At 40.1% G+C, this 18,427-nt stretch overlaps 1 protein-coding gene across 4 annotated transcripts in view; it reads left to right on the top strand.

The window, feature by feature from the left end:
• Positions 1-18,427, top strand: part of TRIO (trio Rho guanine nucleotide exchange factor) — a 269,887-nt gene that overhangs the window by 193,697 nt on the left and 57,763 nt on the right. For all 4 annotated transcript variants that reach the window (XM_042461739.1, XM_042461740.1, XM_042461737.1 and 1 more), the window contains exon 34: positions 8,575-8,818. In XM_042461739.1, the coding sequence (XP_042317673.1) occupies positions 8,575-8,818 (244 nt within the window). The remainder of the gene's footprint in view (positions 1-8,574; positions 8,819-18,427) is intronic.

Consider the following 18,427-nt stretch of genomic DNA (forward strand, 5'->3'; position numbering starts at 1 on the left):
GCAGAACTAAATTAGGCTAGGCATATTATTACCAGGGGAGGGGGATCCCCAAAAGTACTTTAATTCAACAAAAAGTGGGCTCAGTTCAACATCTGAACATAGTGTAAAAATCTGTATGCAAATTTTACACTGTGCGGACCCGTATACTGTTGACTTTAAAGCTCAGAAGTCACCTTGCACAGGCATTCCATGTTTCACCATGAGCAGGCTGGCTAACACACACACACACACACACACACACACACACACACACACACAGAGCCCCCACAGCCAGACACATGTCAATGGCATCAGCACTGAGATCCATGTGGATTCTCCAGAGGTCTTAGCACACCTGAAATTGTTGTGTGGTTTAGGGTGGATTGCCAGACGCATCTCCAGTCGTGCCTGTTCACATTGAAGCATGGAATGTCAGCATGAAGTAGCTTCAGGACTCTAAAGTAATCAAGAAGATGGCTTCAAGTGCGACACAGAGAGGACAGGAATACCAACTCCCACAACACCCAAAAAAGCACATCCACACAGATAAGAGGCACATATGTGTGCAGATGTCCCAACCTGAGTACCAGCCATTATATGTTAATAAGAAAAGGAAAAGTCACATTTTGGAGAAAGAGTGTTTGTGTGTGTACTTGGAAAATTAATATAATGTTATTAAATTCTATTAGTAGGTACTAAAATTTCCCCAAAAGATTTTTTTTTCATTTTAGGGCCAGAATAGCATGGTCAAGACCTAGGCCTTCTTACCATAATGAAGTTGTTGTTCTTAACTGCCCTTGAGTAATCCCTGACTCATGACAACCCTGTGGATGAGACGTCTTCTCCTGTCCTCTACTGTTCTGCTTAGGTCCTGTAATTTCAAGCCTGTGACCTCCCTGATTGAGTCTATCAATCTGGCATATGGTCTCCTTTTCTGTCTGCTGCCCTTTACCTGATCTAGAATTATTGTCCTGCCTTCTCATGATGTAGCCAAATGATGTACAACGGCCTCAGTTTGAACATCTTGGGAAATTTCTGGCTTTATCTACTCTAGGGCCCATTTGTTTGTCTTTTCAGCTGTCCAATGTGTCCTCGGTACTCTTCAGCACCAAATCTCAGATGAGTTGATTTTCCTCTTTATCTGTTTTCTTCACTGTCCAACTCTCACAAATAGTAGAGGCTTAATTTTTTTTTTAGAAGGCTGGTTCAGCATTTGCTCTGAGTAAACTGACAACTTGTAGGAATTGAGATGCAGTAGCAGCCTACGATGCACATGAATTTCCCTAATGTCATTTTTTTTAAACTATCCTGGTTATTATTAGGTCCATTGAGTGCAAGAGGGAGAGAAGGCAGAGAAAGGTAGCAAGTTGTTGTTGTTGTTGTTATGCTTTATATAGCGCTGTAGATTTGCACAGTGCTGTACATACAAACAATAAGATAGATAAGAGTAAACCTGCCCATGGCGTACAATCTAAGAAATAATACCATAATACATATAAATAATACATAACAATACAGGAAAGGGTTCAACAGGCAACAAATTAAAAACGTCAAATAGCAAATAATAGTCACGCAATGCCTGGGAACGCTTCTCTGAACAGGATTGTCTTCAACTCAGTTTTGAAACTGGTTAAAGATGTGGTGACATGTGCTCATGGGGGAAGGACGTTCCAGGGCGGCAAGTGAAAAGGGATGAATCCGGGACAGGGCAGAGAAAATCCTGGGCTGAGACAGCAGACCTTGACTACCAGAATGGAGGGCCCGAGCGGGAAGGTGAGGAGAAAGAAGGTCTGATAAATAAAGAGGGGCCAGCCCATTGAGAACTTTAAAAGTCAACAACAGAAGCATATACTGAATACAGAAAGGGAAAGGGAGCTAGTGAAGGGATGACAACAAAGGAGAGATATGGTCAGAGTGGTGAGTGGATGTAATAATGCCTGCAGCTGAATACTGGACAGAAATTAAAGGACAGAGGTGGGAAAGAGGAGGCCCAGCCAGGAGGATGTTATAGAAATCAAGTTGTGATACCACTAGGGCATGGACCAGAATCTTGACAGTAGAGGCAGAGAGAAATAGTCAGATTTTGGCAATATTATATAAAAAGAATCTACATGCCTTAGCTGTGGTCTGGATCTGGGGGATATATGACAGAGAAGAATCAAAGATAAAACCAAGACTGTGGGCTTGCTGGACTGGTTGAATAGAAATGTCATAAACAGAAAATGTCACCAACAGAAACAGTTGTCAACAATATCACTAGCCTAGCTAGATGTTTTTTTCCCGCCTAGCTGCTAAAAAGAATCAGGGAAAGAGTGATTACACAGTATATTGTAATCCTTTTCTCCACTATGAACACATACAGCTATACACACACAAGACCAAGGGCCCTTACACACTACATAATGGTGGCATTAACTGCTTCCACTTTAACTGCATCCTGTGGAATCCTGGGGTTTGTAGTTTGATGAGGCAATAGAGCTCTCTGGTTGAGAATTCTAAATACCCACAGACTGCAAATCCTAGAATTCCATAGGACATCACCATGGTAGTTAAAGTGGAATCTTTGCTCTATAATTGTGCAGGGAGAAAGGGCCCAAAGTATCTTTCAGAAGGTAACTAAAGATGCTAGATTTTTCAAAAACACGCATCTGAAGCCCCTTCATTTCACATTTATTGCTAACTATAGGAGTAGCTCCCACATATGTCTGTGGAAAGTTGCCCCATGAGAAAGGGTTCTTCTGCCATCTTCAGCCAAGATTACTGTAGTCCTCATGTAGTCAGACAGTGGGCAAAGAAAGAGAATGGAAAGGGGCTGTTAAATGGATAGATACAGAGGCTCACAGTCTTCCTGGACACAGCATTGTCTCACCTGGAATCCTTGACTTGAAATATTTTCCAGTGTAGTTCTTTATGTGTCGCCCAGAAGTAAACCTACTGTGTTCTGTGAGGTATACTTTCAGATAGTTGTAGACAGATTTATGTTTTTGGGTCAGGATCTCTCAAGCCCTTATTTCTCTGTCCCCAGATAAATGAACAAATTTCCAGTTCCATCCCCCCTCCCAGATAGCTGTTAGCTAAGTTATTGTCCTTTATGATGCATTGTGGTAGATATAGCTGTGATAATCTGTGGAATCAGTATGTAGAGAGATCTTACAGCACCTTTGAAACTAACTGAAAGAAATTGGTAGCATGAGCATTCGTAGGCAAGTCTACAAACACCCATGCTGCCAACTTATTTCTTTCAGTTACTCTCAAAGGTGCTCTAAGTTCTCTTTACATATGATGCATTGTGTGACATAAGCTTTCATCTTTATGATGCTGATCACTTGGATGCAGTTGCTTGGGAATTACTGTGTCATTTCTGAAAAATGACAACCATGGTGACCCTGTGGATGAGACATCTCCAAGACTCCCTGTCCTTCACTGCTCTCCTTTGGTCCTGTAAATTTAGGCCTGTGGCCTCCTTGATTGAGTCCATCCATCTGGTGTGTGCTTTTCCTCTCTTTCGACTGCCTTCCACCTTCCCTAGCATTATTTCCTTTACTAGCAAGTAATGCCTTCTCATGATGTGGCGAAATTACAACAGCTTTAGTTATCTCATCTTGGTTTCCAGGGAGAGTTCAGGTTTAATTTGTTCAAGAACTCATTTATTTATCTTTTTGGCTCTTCATGGTATCCTCAGCACTCTTCTCCAGCACCACATCTCAAGTGAGTTCATTTTCTGACAGTCAGATTTCTTCACTGGCCAGCTCTCACATCCATACATGGCGATTAGGAATATAATGACTTGGGCAATTCTAAGTTTTGTGCTCAGTTGTCTATTTTTACACTTAGGATCTTATCTACTGGTAGTTCTTGCATGACTGCCCTTCCCATTCCTAGTCTTCTTCTGGATTCATAACTGCAGTCTTCTTTCTGATCAGTGTTTGATCCAAGTTGTGGAAACTTTTATACTATTTCAGTTATCTCATTATCTAAGTTAAATTTATGTAGCTCCTCCATGGTAATTATTTTTGTTTTCTTTATATTCTGCAGTAAGCCTGCCTTTGCACTTTCTTCTTTGATCTTCCTTAATAAATGTTCCAAGTCTGTGATGCTTTCCACTAGTAGTATGGTGTCATCCACACAGATTGTTGATGTTCCTTCTTCCTGTCTATAATCCTCCTCCTTCTGAGTTCAGACCTGTTCTCTGAATGATATTTTCTAAGTACAAATTGAACAGGTAGGGTGATAGGATACAGCTTTGCCTGATCCCTTTTCCAATTGGGAACCATTCTGTTTCTCAGTATTCTGATATAACTGTAGCTTCTTGTCCTAAGTACAGATTTCTTATCAAGGCTACCGCCGAATGACTTTGGGCAAGTCACACTTACCGTGAAAACTTCATCTTAGGGCCGCCATGAGTCAGAAATGACTTGAAGGCACACAAAAACAACAGCAATAAAATATAGTGGCACTCCCATGTCTTTAAGAGTGTTCTGTAGCTTTTCATGATCTATACAGTGGTACCCCGGGATACGAATGCGCCGCCTTACGAAATTTCCGGGTTACGAAAAAAATCCATAGAAAAAAACTGTTCCGGGTTACGAAGGTTATTTCGGGTTACGAAAAAATTTTTGGTGCTTTTCGGCGCTTTTTCGCACGAAATCGCGGCTTTCGCTATTAGCGCCTATGGCTTTTTCGGCTTACGAAGGATTTCGGGTTACGAACGCGGCGGCGGAACGAATTAAATTCGTAACCCGGGGTACCACTGTACAGTCAAAGGCTTTGCTGTAGTCTATGAAGCACATGCTGATTTTCTTCTGGATTTCCTTGGTTGCTCCATTAGCCATCATACGTTTGCAATGTGGCCCCTAGTGCCTCTTCCTTTCCTGAACCCTACTTGGACCTTGGCGATTTCTCTGTCCATGTATGGTTGGAGTATGTTGCAGAATTATGAGCATAATTTTGCTTGCATGGGTGTTTAGTGCTATGGTCCAATAGTTGCTGCAGTCTTTTGTGTCTCCTTTTTTGTGGCTGGAGATGTATATTGATAGTTTCCAGGCCCTCGTTTTGTTTTTCATATTTGTTGACATATTTTAGTTACCACTAGAGTTGATTCTGTGTGTGTATTTTGTAGCAATTCAGTAGGGATAACACATTTTCCTGGTGATTTATTTTACTCAGTATCTCTTATTGCAGCTTCTACTGCAATCTAACAGAGTATAGATGGGTGTTTGATTTAGTTTTGCTCAGAAGGTGGATTTTAAAAAAACCTACTTCTTAACTCACTCCCCCTCCCTTCCCCAGTATTAATACCTGGATTCCTCAGAATTTCAACTTGGCTAATTACCTGCATACCTGCTTCCCTCCTTCCCTTAGGAAGCTGTAAATGAGCAAATATTAACGTCAAGAAAGCATATAGTTCTGTCTTTTTACACCCTAACTAATATGTAATGATTTTGATTTGTGTCATATACTTGGATAATTATAGAGTATAGGATGCCACATAGTTGCAGCTATGCTGTGTAACAATACTACCACCACTTATGTTGCAGAATCTGAAACATTAGTGCCCACATAGAGTCTAGTGGCTTTCACAGAGTCCTAGAAATTTTTCTTTTTAAGATGGTTTTAGGGGAAGCACTGAAAACACTTTTAGGAGTTTATCGCATGTAATTTTCATGCCGACCCAGGCATGGGAGGAGATTGGGCTCTAATGAGTTAAAACTGATTTTACCGAACACACAATTGGTGCTGTTCTGCTGCCCAGCCATCACCTTCCTCCAGCAGTGCTCTGGCGGCTAATTTTGGTAGTACGGAAAGCTTCCGTAGTATCAAAATTGGCTGTCAGAGCACTGCTGGAAAAAGGTGATGGCTGGGCAGCAGCACAGCACCAATTGTGTGTTCAGTAAAGTCAGTTTTAATCTGTTCCAACTTGATCCTGTCCCATGCCCGGGTTGGCATGAAAATTACATGTGATAAACTTCCTAGTGAGAAATGGTACTTTTCAGGAAAATTTCTGGCTGAAATTCTCTTAAGCAGAGATAGTATAATTTTTCCAATGTAAATTACTCACCCTATCACTGCTCTATGGCTCCTTTCTTCCCAACCTGGATATATGTTTTCATTCCTATATATCATATTGCTTCCTGCTCTTTTGTTTTCTTAATAACACACCAAAACAAGTCCTAAAAGATGCCATGTGAGCAAGGACATCTTCAAAATACTGAACATTATTGGACATCCATCCTACATGTCAAGGCTGGTGAAGCGCAGGTTTCAATAATCCATTCATAAGGCTTTTCCCCCCTCTTACATTTTATAAGAAATGTAAAATAAAAATAAAAAGTCTAACATTTTGACACTTGGTGTTCATACTGTAAATGAAAAAGGCCCTTTTCTCAGACTGCTTCAGGCATACAGCTGTTTTCAATTGTTTCTGACTCCAGTCTACAGAGAACCATAAAAATAAATCATTGCCAAAAAAAAAGAGAGAACCCCTCAAGACCTTTTCATTGCCCCCTCCCAGCCTCCCCTTGGCATAATTTTGACTGGGCTGAGAGCTAATATAACCATGAGAGAAGTGAGATGGGGGTTGGGGAAGGGTACCCTAGATAAATTTAACTAGTGAGAAGGTAGTGTGTTTCTGAAAGCATGCACCTCATAACTTGAGTGGAGGTTGTCTTGAGAGACTAAAGAGGAGTGACATGATTAATTCCTGCTTGTGTCTTGCTGGGTCCATGCTGATTTATTTTACTTCATTATAAGAAACATAAGGCTTCTTTTTTACCTCCCCCTCTTCCCACACCCCCACACCCTGTTCTGCAAAACTAGGATTAGAAAGACACACTAGTAGGCAGTGGTCATGGGAAAGTTCTCCAGACAGGCTTACCAAATTTGTATCAGATGATATGTTAGAAGGAAAAGAGAGATTAACCTATACATTATGTTTACATGATTACCTGGCAGATGTTTTTGGTTCATTCTTATGCAACCAGGCACACTGTTGTCCTGGCTACCCCAAAAACACAGAATTTTCTTTAAGAGATGGGCTTTCATATGGATGTCTTTATCACTTGGTATCCAATATGTTTTGGTTTCAAGCAGAAATTAATGAATCTCATAAAGTACTCAAGGGCATTTGGTCTTGCGTGGTTTGATGTTTACCCTTCACCTCTCTTTGATGGAATATTTTTAGGGACACTCTATTCTAACATAATGTCATTGTGGTTCAGAAGTAGGGTTGCCATATCCCTCTTCCTCCAATCAGAGGCTTCTGGGGGGGCAGGACTTCTGGTCACAAAGGCCTCTGGGGCTTGTAGTAGCCATTAGAAACTCACTGCGACTGCAAGCCCCAGCAGTCTTTGCAACTGGAAGCCCCCCCCCCAGAAGCGGAAGCCTCTCTAATTGGTTGCAAGGCCAGGAAGGGGAGGGATGTCCGGCCGTGCTTCCTAAGGCCAAGGAGGAGGACTTTGGGCTGGAGGACAAGGGCGGCAGGCTGGAGGACGCGAGGCTGAAACCCGTGATTGTCCCACCTAGAATCGGGACATGGCAACCCTATTCAGAAGAAACTGAAAGTTTAAGTTAAGTTTTTCTCTTGTCTATAACTCTTAAGACTCTCAAAATTATGCCTTCCCTTTAGCATAAAAGACCACGTCACAGAAACTGTAGCCAGGTTTTTATTGAGAACAATGAAGGCATTAGCTAAAATTTATTCTAACTCACCCTTGTAGTGTATTGATATCTATTTTATGTTTATAGATTTTACTCTTCTCTTTTAATAATAATTAATAATAATTTGTTTTATTTATATACCTCTATTCCAAAGATCATAGCGGTGAACAGCAAGTAAGCTAATTAGCAAGTAAGCTTTTGTGCCACATTTGATAGTAGTGATCAATAAATATGATTGTATTTAACGCTGAATGAGTTAACACAGAATCCTGTTGTGTTGAAATGCAGAAAAAGCTGAATGGGCTGCATCATAACAAACAATGTAATTCAGTGATAGATGTTAGCAGCTAAATTAGCATGATAGCATCATAATTATGCTGCACATTTGTGACTTTCCAGGGTATAAACTACCACATTACCTCCATTGTTAGGGAAGGGAGTCCCAGAATGAAGCATCGCCTTCACAACAAGCGGCTCCTCTTCTTTGCTGACAGTAATACGTTTGGCTTAAAGTTCAGTAAAAATATAGGGAAATCCAGCCCAGTCATTCATTTGAATCACAGGATGGTTTCCAGTATTGTGCCTTGTCAAACTTAATTGGGAACCCATTTTGTGATACTGATTTTAGTTTGTATATTCCTTCGTTTAGTCTGAGTTTGTCATATATTTGGGGGGGCGATCAACTTTTCTGTGATTTTTCTGATGAAATTCTTCCTTACCATATGAGGGCATATGTGCAGTACTTCACATGCAAAGTTAGCATTAGAGATTAAAGACTGTACAGTATTGTAATGTGATAATTGAACCTTGCTGTCAGTTGTTTAGTGTGCTCTTTATTCAGTGATAGCATCAAGTTAGAAATTTGTCCAAGATAGGTAATATATATCTCCAAAAACATTAAACATACAATGCTGATATTCCTCTCAACTTTCTCTACAGTTGTCTGGTGGCTGTGAGTTGACAGTGGTCATCCATGATTTTACGGCATGCAACAGCAATGAATTGACAATCCGTCGTGGCCAGACAGTGGAAGTTCTAGAGCGGCCGCATGACAAACCTGACTGGTGCCTAGTACGAACCACTGACCGGTCTCCAGCTGCAGAAGGGCTGGTACCCTGTGGATCTCTCTGCATTGCCCACTCTAGAAGCAGTATGGAAATGGAAGGCATCTTCAACCACAAAGGTAGAAGAAATGAGGTTTCAAGTAGAGTACTGTTTCTTTGTTGTTGTTTTTCCTATGCTTTTAAAAATACTCAAGTGGGTGCTGTGAAAATTGTTTGCATTTCAGGTGTGGGCAGAGGCCAGCAGTTTTTGGCCCACCAGATGTTGTGGCACTGCAGTTCTTACCAACATCTCCCTCCCTCCCATATACAAAATGACTTGATAGAGCCATGCAAATGGCAACCATGAGTAGCAGCTGACTATTAAGTCAGGCCAATGCTTGCGGACACTATCTGCAACAGTACTTGACAAGCCACAGGAGTTACACATTTTTCTCAGAGGAGAAGTTCGGAACAGCCAAAAAATATATGTATATGTACTTGTAAAACAGACTTACACAGCACAAACTGCCTGTTAAACTCTGAGCCATTTGTTACATGCTTAATTGGTATAAGACATTCATGTACTCAGAACAGACTGTGTTCTGTTTAATGTATTTGTCAGACTTTTCTTAACAGTTTGCCTTAGAGAGAAAATGCAGCCTTCAGGGTTTTTTCCCCACATTGATCTCCTACATGAACATGGGAAAACTCATTTCTGAATGGACCCAGTAAAGTAAATGGATTATGTGACCAAATATTTAATTCTTAATTTTTTTCTCTTAAAATGTAGAGAAAACTAAAGCATGATAACATTTGGTATTTTTTTTTGGGGGGGGGGGGGGGGAATAGGAAAAACTTTTTAGCTATAGCTTATTAGATCAGGAATCAGAAACCCTTGCCTATCAAATTAAGGTAGTAGGTCCCAGTCTGCCTTCTGCCCAGTCCTGTTAGTTGAAAGAGTAGTACTGGAAAAAAAGTTTCTATAATTGGCAGTTACAATGATGACAACAGTAATGGTGGTGGTGGTGGAGGTGGTGATGATATTGATAACATGGAACTGGATTTGTTGATCAGATGAAATCAGATTGTGAATGTGATGCAAGGACCACCTTTTACTTTTGTCTGTCATTTCAACAGCAGTGGAGAATGTTAAAAGAAATTACAAAAACAGGATCAGACTATTAGTCCATCTAGTCTAGTACTATGGACACTGACAGGAGACAGCTCACTTAAGTTTTCTGCCAGGATCCTATCTGTAGTTACCAAATATTATACCTTTTGATTGGGTAGCATGTGTTGTACTACTATGCCATGCCCCATGCCACAGTGGAAGTTCTTGCTGTCAGAGAGAAAAGATGTAGTACTAGCAAATAAATCTGAAAGCTAGTAACTGAAAATTCAGGGTGGATATATTCATCCATGGTAACGAAACACCTACCTGGCTTGGGAGGACTTAATTATGTCATCCTTCTCCATGTTGTTGCCATCCTTGTGTTGGCTGCAGATTGTGGGAGCCAAGGATATCTGGAGGGTTCCAGACTGGGGACAAATGGCAACGAACATGTCATTATTGGTGGTGTGTGTTAGCATGAAAAGGGGAATAATAAATTGTTCAGTTGGCTTATTGTCAAATTTATACTTCGCTTGTTTGCACTAGGAGTTTAGTGTGGCCAATACAAAACAAATCAATACAATATAAAAATAATGATCATAGGTGGAATGGGGAATATCAGTTACTTTATAGTAACACCAATTAAATTGTTGAGCTACCCTGAGCTTTATGCACTTGCCCACATGGGGATCTTCCTATTTCTCAAAGTTAGACTATTTCAAACAACATATATACAGTTATCTGAGTAACTTAATATGTTTAGTTTTGGCCATGTGAGACTGTGTGTGTAGCTATGCACAAAAGCAAGATGTGATAACGGATATTTTGAACATTGTGCAAGCATCCTGTGCACATGGTTCCACATTACAAGCCCTCAAAGAGACTTGTATCATCTTTAAAGTCTGGCAAGTTTTATTTGGCGCAAGCTTTCGTGGACTGCACTGCTTAATGTTGAGGAAACTTTAAAAAGCAACTTGTGCTATAGCATTGGATGGGGAACACAGGCCTAACTCCATCTAACTGTTGCAATGTTTTTTAGGAGAGACAGTTCTGGAGTCTCATTGAACACTTATACCTTATGTGAACCTTACGTAGCTCTGGTGATCTCCATCATCAGTTCCAAAAAGCAAATTCATGAGTCATTTTTTTTTTTTTTTTGGTCTTTTTTGTACAATGTGGACTAGCTTCACAAAAATACAAGAAAGGTTGTTTCTCTCCTCGTTACAAGGCAAGATAATGTATATACTCATGTATAAATCTAGAAATTTTAATCTAAAAATTGACCCCCAAAAACAGTCAACATCCACAGGTCAATATAAGTGCTGTACTTTAATTCTTGTTTTACCCTCGCCTTATCCATGGATCATATCCAAATCCACAATTTTGGCCCCAAAACCTGCCCTTGACTTATACATGAAATTGACTTATAGTAAAGTATATACAGTAAAAGCTATCATATAATATGTAAACATGTTATCAGCTAACAGTAAGGTAACTTTTAGTTGTAGATTCTCCGGGGCCTCAATGACATTACATCCAGTGGCATCTAACAGATATAAAGATTTATAGACAAACTTGCAAAAAAAATTGGAAAACGCGCCCTGAATTTTAATTAGTCTGGAATCTTAAGCAAAATATATGGCATTTCCATTGCAGTGTTAGTATTTCTCTGATCGAAAAACACTTTTTTTCTTTGACCAATTATGTTCAAAAAAGCCATAGAATAGTTCAGTCCCTAACAACATTAGGATACTAAATTATCTATGTACATGTGTGTTTTCATTGCCAGTGCCTAGAAAAAAATGGATTTGGAGTGGGCAGTTTGTACAGTATTCTTGATTTATAAGCAAACCAATAAGTGTTTGCAGGCCACTTTAATTCCAGAGCTCATGCTTTACATGTTTGATTAATTGATTGAGTGTGCAGGAATCTAGATTGCCGACTTTCACTATAGAGCACTTGAGAAAATACAAATTAAATGATATAATAATTGCTCATAATTCTGGATATTTGCTAAGGTTTGTATCTCCCATTGTGCTAATGCCTCATTCAGTTGCATCAGTTTTGGCAAGATTCACAGAGACAGAATATCTAGAAGTGAAAGAAGCCAGTAGAATAATTAAGATTAAATATCTGCTGAGATGCATTTGCCACACCTCAATACTAGTTGTTCCAGTTGAGACTTCATTTAACAATTCACATTTAAGGAGTTACTTCTTTTTAATGGACAGCAAAAGTTAAAGGGCAAATTTCTTCATGCTCTTTTTTTCTGACCACCTTGAAGCAAATCCTAAACCTTTAAAACTGTCTCTCGTCAATTTTGACAAGGCTTTTAATAGGATCAGGCAAAGAAAGCTGAGCAGTTGACTGTGTCTTGAGGGGGAAAGGCAATGAATTGAAAGTTATTGAGCACTCAGAAGACCTTTGGGCCGTTTGCACTCAAATGGATTGGCTTCCGGCTGATCCAGTAAAAAGTGCTTTTGTTTGCCAGGCTTAGGAAGCAACATGAAACAGTACCTCCACAAGAAGTGGTTTTCTGATCATTCACTTGATTATAAACTGGCTATTTTTTTTTTTTTTTTTATCTGTGAGGAAGAGGGAACCACGAGAATTTCAGTGAACAGGGCAATCTTTGTGTTTGTAACCTAAGAAACCAATTCCTACGGGTGCAGCTGTGCTGGTTAGTACTGAAACTATAGGCACATTGTACAGTAAGGACAAGCAAAACTGCAATCTGTCCAGAATTTGTTTTAATGTCACATTATATTTACCCACATAGTATTGACCCCAAAATGATTTCCCAAAGTTCACTTACTGGAGAGAGAGTGCAGTTTTTTGGGCTAGGCCGGTATAGCTGAAAGAAGGGTGGAGAAAATGATTAAACTGGCAGGATATAATGATTCTTTGCTGTTGAGTTCATGAGCAAGCACTCCCTCTCTTGTATGACAGGAAATGTATATTGTAAATAAAATTCCTGGTAATTTGTGTAACTTGCTTTTAATCCAAGGATGGAACAGTTGCAGCCTTATGCCTGACCTTTTGGCTTTGGGGATTGGGTGGTCTTGTGTCCTGTGCAATTGAGCAATTTGGCATTATTCCTACATTGCATTGTGCCAAAATGACAAATTTTGAATGATAAGACTTGGGAACTGTATGGTAAAAAAAAAAAAAGACAAAGATAAATTTGTCTTGTAGATTGAATCTTAAAATTTACAAATGTGTTTTAGATGCTGGCAAAATCTGCCTTTTTCATAGGACACAGAGTTCTCTGTTCATAAATATAATGTGAAATCCTTTAAAAAAAAATTCCTTTTGATCTTGTAACTCTCAAATAACTTAATATTCATTTATTTATAACAGTTAAGCCTGTGTAGGATCCCTCAGGTAGATGGTTCAATGTGGTGGAGAATTAAGGACTTTTTATTCATACAGACCTTTCCATGCTAATGTATTGCATTTGTTCTTTGCTGTGCCCAATAAACTTAAGTATCTTTATGCTCTTGAGTTTACTGAGCCTCTCATAATTGGGGTGCAAATCTTCATTGTCATATGTGAAAATGAAATAAGGAAACATTTATGTTCTGATTCTTAACTCCTTAACCATATTACAAACATTATAGTGAACCAGGATCTCTCAAGAGAGTTCTTCTCTTAGGTTTGTGTCTCACAGCTAAGATAGATTGAGAGCATTTCATCTTTAACCACATCTAGGTATGGACTGACTTTTTGAAAGCATTGCACATGCTGGATACTTGCTCTCTCTGGGTGAGTGAGCTGTGCATAGAATTCTGTGGGGATTCTGGTTTGTACTCATTATTCTTTCACCATTTATGGTGTCTCCATTTGATGAAATCTGAGGAACAACAAGGGATGTAGGTTTGTGAAGAGCTGTTATTTCCATAAAGTGAATGCTTTCTTGCTTACTAACCCCATGCATTCAGCACAGAGTATATTGTGGTGGGGGACATAGGACCCTTCAGCTGCTGTTGGATTTTAATTCTCAGCCCTAACTGGGCCCTAGCCAGCACAATCAATGATGAAGGATTATGGGACTTGCAGCAACATCTGGATGGCCATACATCCCCCTCTTCTAGTGTACACAGGTGTCCATGTCAAGGATATTGCCTGTAGTTGTACTTCACATGATTTTGGTATGTTGTTCAAAAAGGCACATATACCTTATCCAAAAGCAAACAACCAGTCTGCATCATTTTTTTCCCTTTCTTAGGTGGGTTTTTGCCACACATCCAATAGCTGTTAAAATAAGCATCTTTTGTCCTCACACATAATGGAAGCAGTCTGATAAAGCATGAAAGCCAGACCATGTGGTGTACATGCCTTTGTCCTCCAATGTATTTCTGCCACTTCCCATGACTAAGCATCTGCTGCCTGAGAAGAATATCCCATTCTGCCTTATTGTAGGCACTGGTCCCATTCACCTGTTTATTTTATATCATTAACTGAGATTTATAAACTGACCAGTTGAAACACTTGACAGCCTTTCAGAAGATTCCAGGGAACTAAACTGTTTTTATCTGTTGATTTTTTTGATAGAAGAGGTTTAGGGTGACTCAAGATACAGATTGTAGTATATTGCTGCTTAAAAATTATGTACTTGGAGAACAGTATGCAGGAGAAGGTCATGGGTTACATATGAGCATGGAACAATTTCTTTCTCATACTAGAGAGTAACATTTGACAGAACCAAAGTTGCTTCACTCTGTGACTTACAAACACAATGTGAATGTGTGCATTCATTCATTCATTTCATTTGTATGCCACCTTTCTCCCAGAGTGAGAGTCAAGGCAACTCCCCAAAAGAGTGCATTTTAAAAAAATCCTTAACAATAAAATGTTAAAACAGTTTAAAATCCCCAATTAAATGGTATAAAAGCATTTAAAAGACACATAGAAGTTTTAATAACACACACATCTCTATTAGAAGCTTCCTTGTTTACTCTTACACGTTAAAAACCTGCTTGAACAAAAGAGTATTTGCCTTACAGCAAAAAGAAAGTAGGGATGGGGCCAGTCTAGCCTCCCATGGAAGGTAGCTCCAGTGTATGTAATCTACACTTTGAGAAAACTGCTCATATGTATGAATTGCAGCATGTCACATTCTGGCTTGTCAGGTGCTATGTAGTAGGATAGATCCTCCAAATAGATCCTCCACTTCCTATCTATTATTCCTGTGCTGATGGTTGTCCAGACAGTTTTCATACATCTACAAAACCTTCCAGAAAGTCAGTTTCACACAGACAGTTCAGCCTTGATTTGAGGCTGTGTGCTGCTACCATAGGTAGGGCACTCTTTGGTCCTCCCTTTGGTGCTCAGCCTATATTACCCTGGCCCCGGTGTTAACCCAAGTCAGTCCCCAGATTGACGTGGGGACAGACGAGTGTTTACACATCTGTCCCCACTCTGAACCAGGACCTGCTACCGTTGTGCACCTCTTACCTCTGGCTATTGTTGCTGCGAGTAGACCCCATCACTGTTTCTGATGTGGAAACAGGGCACCTGGCTGTAGTCACATGGCCAGGCACCTGTTTCCATGTCTAACTCGGCAGCGGGGATTTACTGACTTGCAGCAGCAATAGACAGAGGTAAGGGGCACATGGGGCCATCTGATCAGCCAGGGTTTGCTGCGGGGTTTCCAAGAAACTCATAGCAAACTCTGCGTTAAGGCCCTTTTGCGATGGGATCAGGCCAGATCATCCAGATCCGCATCCGGTTGGTGAGTGTTAGCCTGCATCAACCAAACAGGACAAGAGGCCAGGGAGAACCCAGGCCTTTTGGCCTATGTGAACAACCCTATTGTTTTAAATTACAGTTCTTATTACCTATTGCCTAAGCTGGGTGGGTCTTCTAGGAGCTGAAGTCTAAAACATCAGGAAAGTTAATGGTTCCTCACCACTACCATAAACCTTAAAGCCTGGACTTTAGGTTTATCTTTTTCTGAAAAACCTAACAAGAATTAACAATTGAACATTGCAGAAATTCTTATTATTCCTCTCTCTTTGACAGAGTAGACTATGCTTTCTCTGTTTTATGCACACATTTAAGTTCATTTTTAACTTGCATATGTTTTGGTTTTAAGAACTGAGTTTACTGGATATTACTAATAACTTATTGTTGCCAGATTCAGACATCCCAGTTTACTATTTCTCAACAGGGTTTAGACAGCTTCTGATCTTCTGAATGTAGCTGGACTACAGGTTCCATCATCCTTCCACTTTGGCTGTGTTGGCAAAGGGTGATGAGAATTGAAGTCCAGAAACATCTGAGGGCATGGCTTGCCCATCTCTGATTTGGAAGAGTGCAAAATTGAAGGAAGTATGTTCAACAAAAGTTGTATAATAACCTCTCTGAATGTTCATCTTCTTTTGAATGTTCATGGTTGCATCCAGTTTGAAAAAGTTTTAGTAAAAATAGGTGTCTCTTATTGAGTACCATCTCCCAACATGCATAGTATATGTCTTTATAACTAACAATATGGTCAAGTATGCTGTAGTTGCATTTGACAAGTTATATGTGATTTTATGCTTCTTTCTGTGAATGAGTTTCCTAAATTTACAACTTTGAAAAAGGATCTCGAGTATAAAAGTTTCTGTAAAATGGCAAAATTATTGCTTTACCTTAAAGCAGTGGTTCTTAAATGGTGAGGCGGGACCCAGGCTAGGAAAGACTTGCTGAAAGGGGGGGTGGATAGACTTGGAGGATCTGATCCCTCCTCCACCTCCCAAACTTTTTATGTGTAAAATTTACACATGCATTGAGTTGAACATTGAATTAACTTAAATAAAACTGTTCTGATTTGAATGATGTTATTTCCTTATAAAATGTTAAAATATGAATATACATGAATATGTGAATGAAAATGTACACACTAAACAAAATATTTTTATTCATATACTGTATTACAGTCTTGGGGGGAGCACAGTGTCTGCATGTGGATGTCAAGGGGGGGTCTCAAGAGTAAAATTTTTGAGTACCACTGCCTTAAAGCAAGTAGAGTGTGCCCTCCCCATATGCGGGGATCCATTCCGGAGAGCACATATGAAGAAAAATGCGTAAGCTCAAACCACATTAGTTTCAATGGAGGAGTGTTCCTGCTTTCAGCGCGGCATCCGCGCCATGGGCGGGCTCGCCATTCATTTTACTGCAGCTTGACCTTCTGCATAAGGTTAAAGCTGTATATAGCGCACCTGCTTATGGCGCAGGCACACTTTATTAAGAGGAAGAGGAGAGGGAACTACGTTTTCTCACTCTTAAATGATCACCAGCATTGGGATGGGCAATAAATATGTAAGCATCTACAGCAGTGATGGCTAACCTATGACACGCATGCCAGAGGTGGCACCCAGAGCCCTCTCTGTGGGCACATGTGCCGTCGCCCCAGCACAGAGTTTGCCAGAGTTTGTTACTGGTAAGCCAGAGGGACACGGCACTTTGCAATAAATAAGTGGGTTTTGGGTTACAATTTGGGCACTCGGCTTCTAAAAGGTTCACCATCACTGATCTACAGTAATGGAATCATGTCATTTCATCTTGTGAGGTATTGTAAATAATTTTTTTTTATTATTTCAAGGATTTATATCCCACCTTTCTCTCACAATGGGGTTCAATTTCTCCCTTCTGTTTACATGTAGATTCTGGTTGTCATCATTCTGGTGGTCACTGGATATTAGTGCCAAAAAAAGTTCACAATTCACAGTTTTCAGGCATGTAATCCCTAACTCATTTTGAGAATGTCACACATCCAGTTCGTGAGTTAGCAATATGCTTTTGATCATATTAGGTAAATGGAAAGCCTCACTGCTTGATGGACTGGCCCCTCATTCTTCAGAATGTGAAGTACAGTATTAGAAGTGTTAGTAACTGAGCAGCAGACTCCTCACAGGGACAAATGAGCTGAGTAAGAATTTGCCTGAACGTCAGTTAGGCTAGTTACGGTAAGGAATAAGCCCTCACATCTGGCTATTCCCACGTGTGAGCCTGAAATCTGGAACTGTGCTGGGCAGTGAATCAGAGGAGAGCATCCCCTGAAGGGAGTCTCTGTGCTGAAGCTCAGACAAGAGGCTTTTAAAAAGCTGAAGCCTTAAATATATTCTGCCTTCAACTCTTGGTTAGGAAGCTCTTAGTGTGAAAAGGAGAACAGCTGTGTGCGAAAATCCTCTTTCGGGAGCGTATGCAGAGGTGCGGGACAGAATTTTGCCACAGCTCACAGCATACCATGTCAAACAGAGTGGAGCAAGTGGACACCCTGGAATCACTTCATTCTCCATACTGTGGAAATGGACAGCCTGGAAGTTGTAAATACTGGATCCTGGACTTAGGTATCAAGCGGGGGGGGGGGTAAATATTGGTGGAAGCAGAGCCAGGACAGAAAGCTTTTTCCCCCGTTACAGAAGCAGATGTGTTCAATGAACAATTCAGCCTGAGCCTGATGAGCGAAAGGCTTAAGGAAAGAAAGGGGAGATCTAATATACTTAGAAAACAGAATGAGAAGCCAATTAGAATTTTGTCTTTAGAAGAGATAGCATCTTTTTCATTTGTTGTATATATTAATGGGAAATTGACAAGAAAGAAATGGAGATGTTACATTGCTGTAACTGTAAATAATATTAAACTCTAGCAG

Source organism: Sceloporus undulatus, chromosome 4 (assembly GCF_019175285.1).
Source record: "Sceloporus undulatus isolate JIND9_A2432 ecotype Alabama chromosome 4, SceUnd_v1.1, whole genome shotgun sequence".
Classification (NCBI taxonomy): domain Eukaryota; kingdom Metazoa; phylum Chordata; class Lepidosauria; order Squamata; family Phrynosomatidae; genus Sceloporus; species Sceloporus undulatus.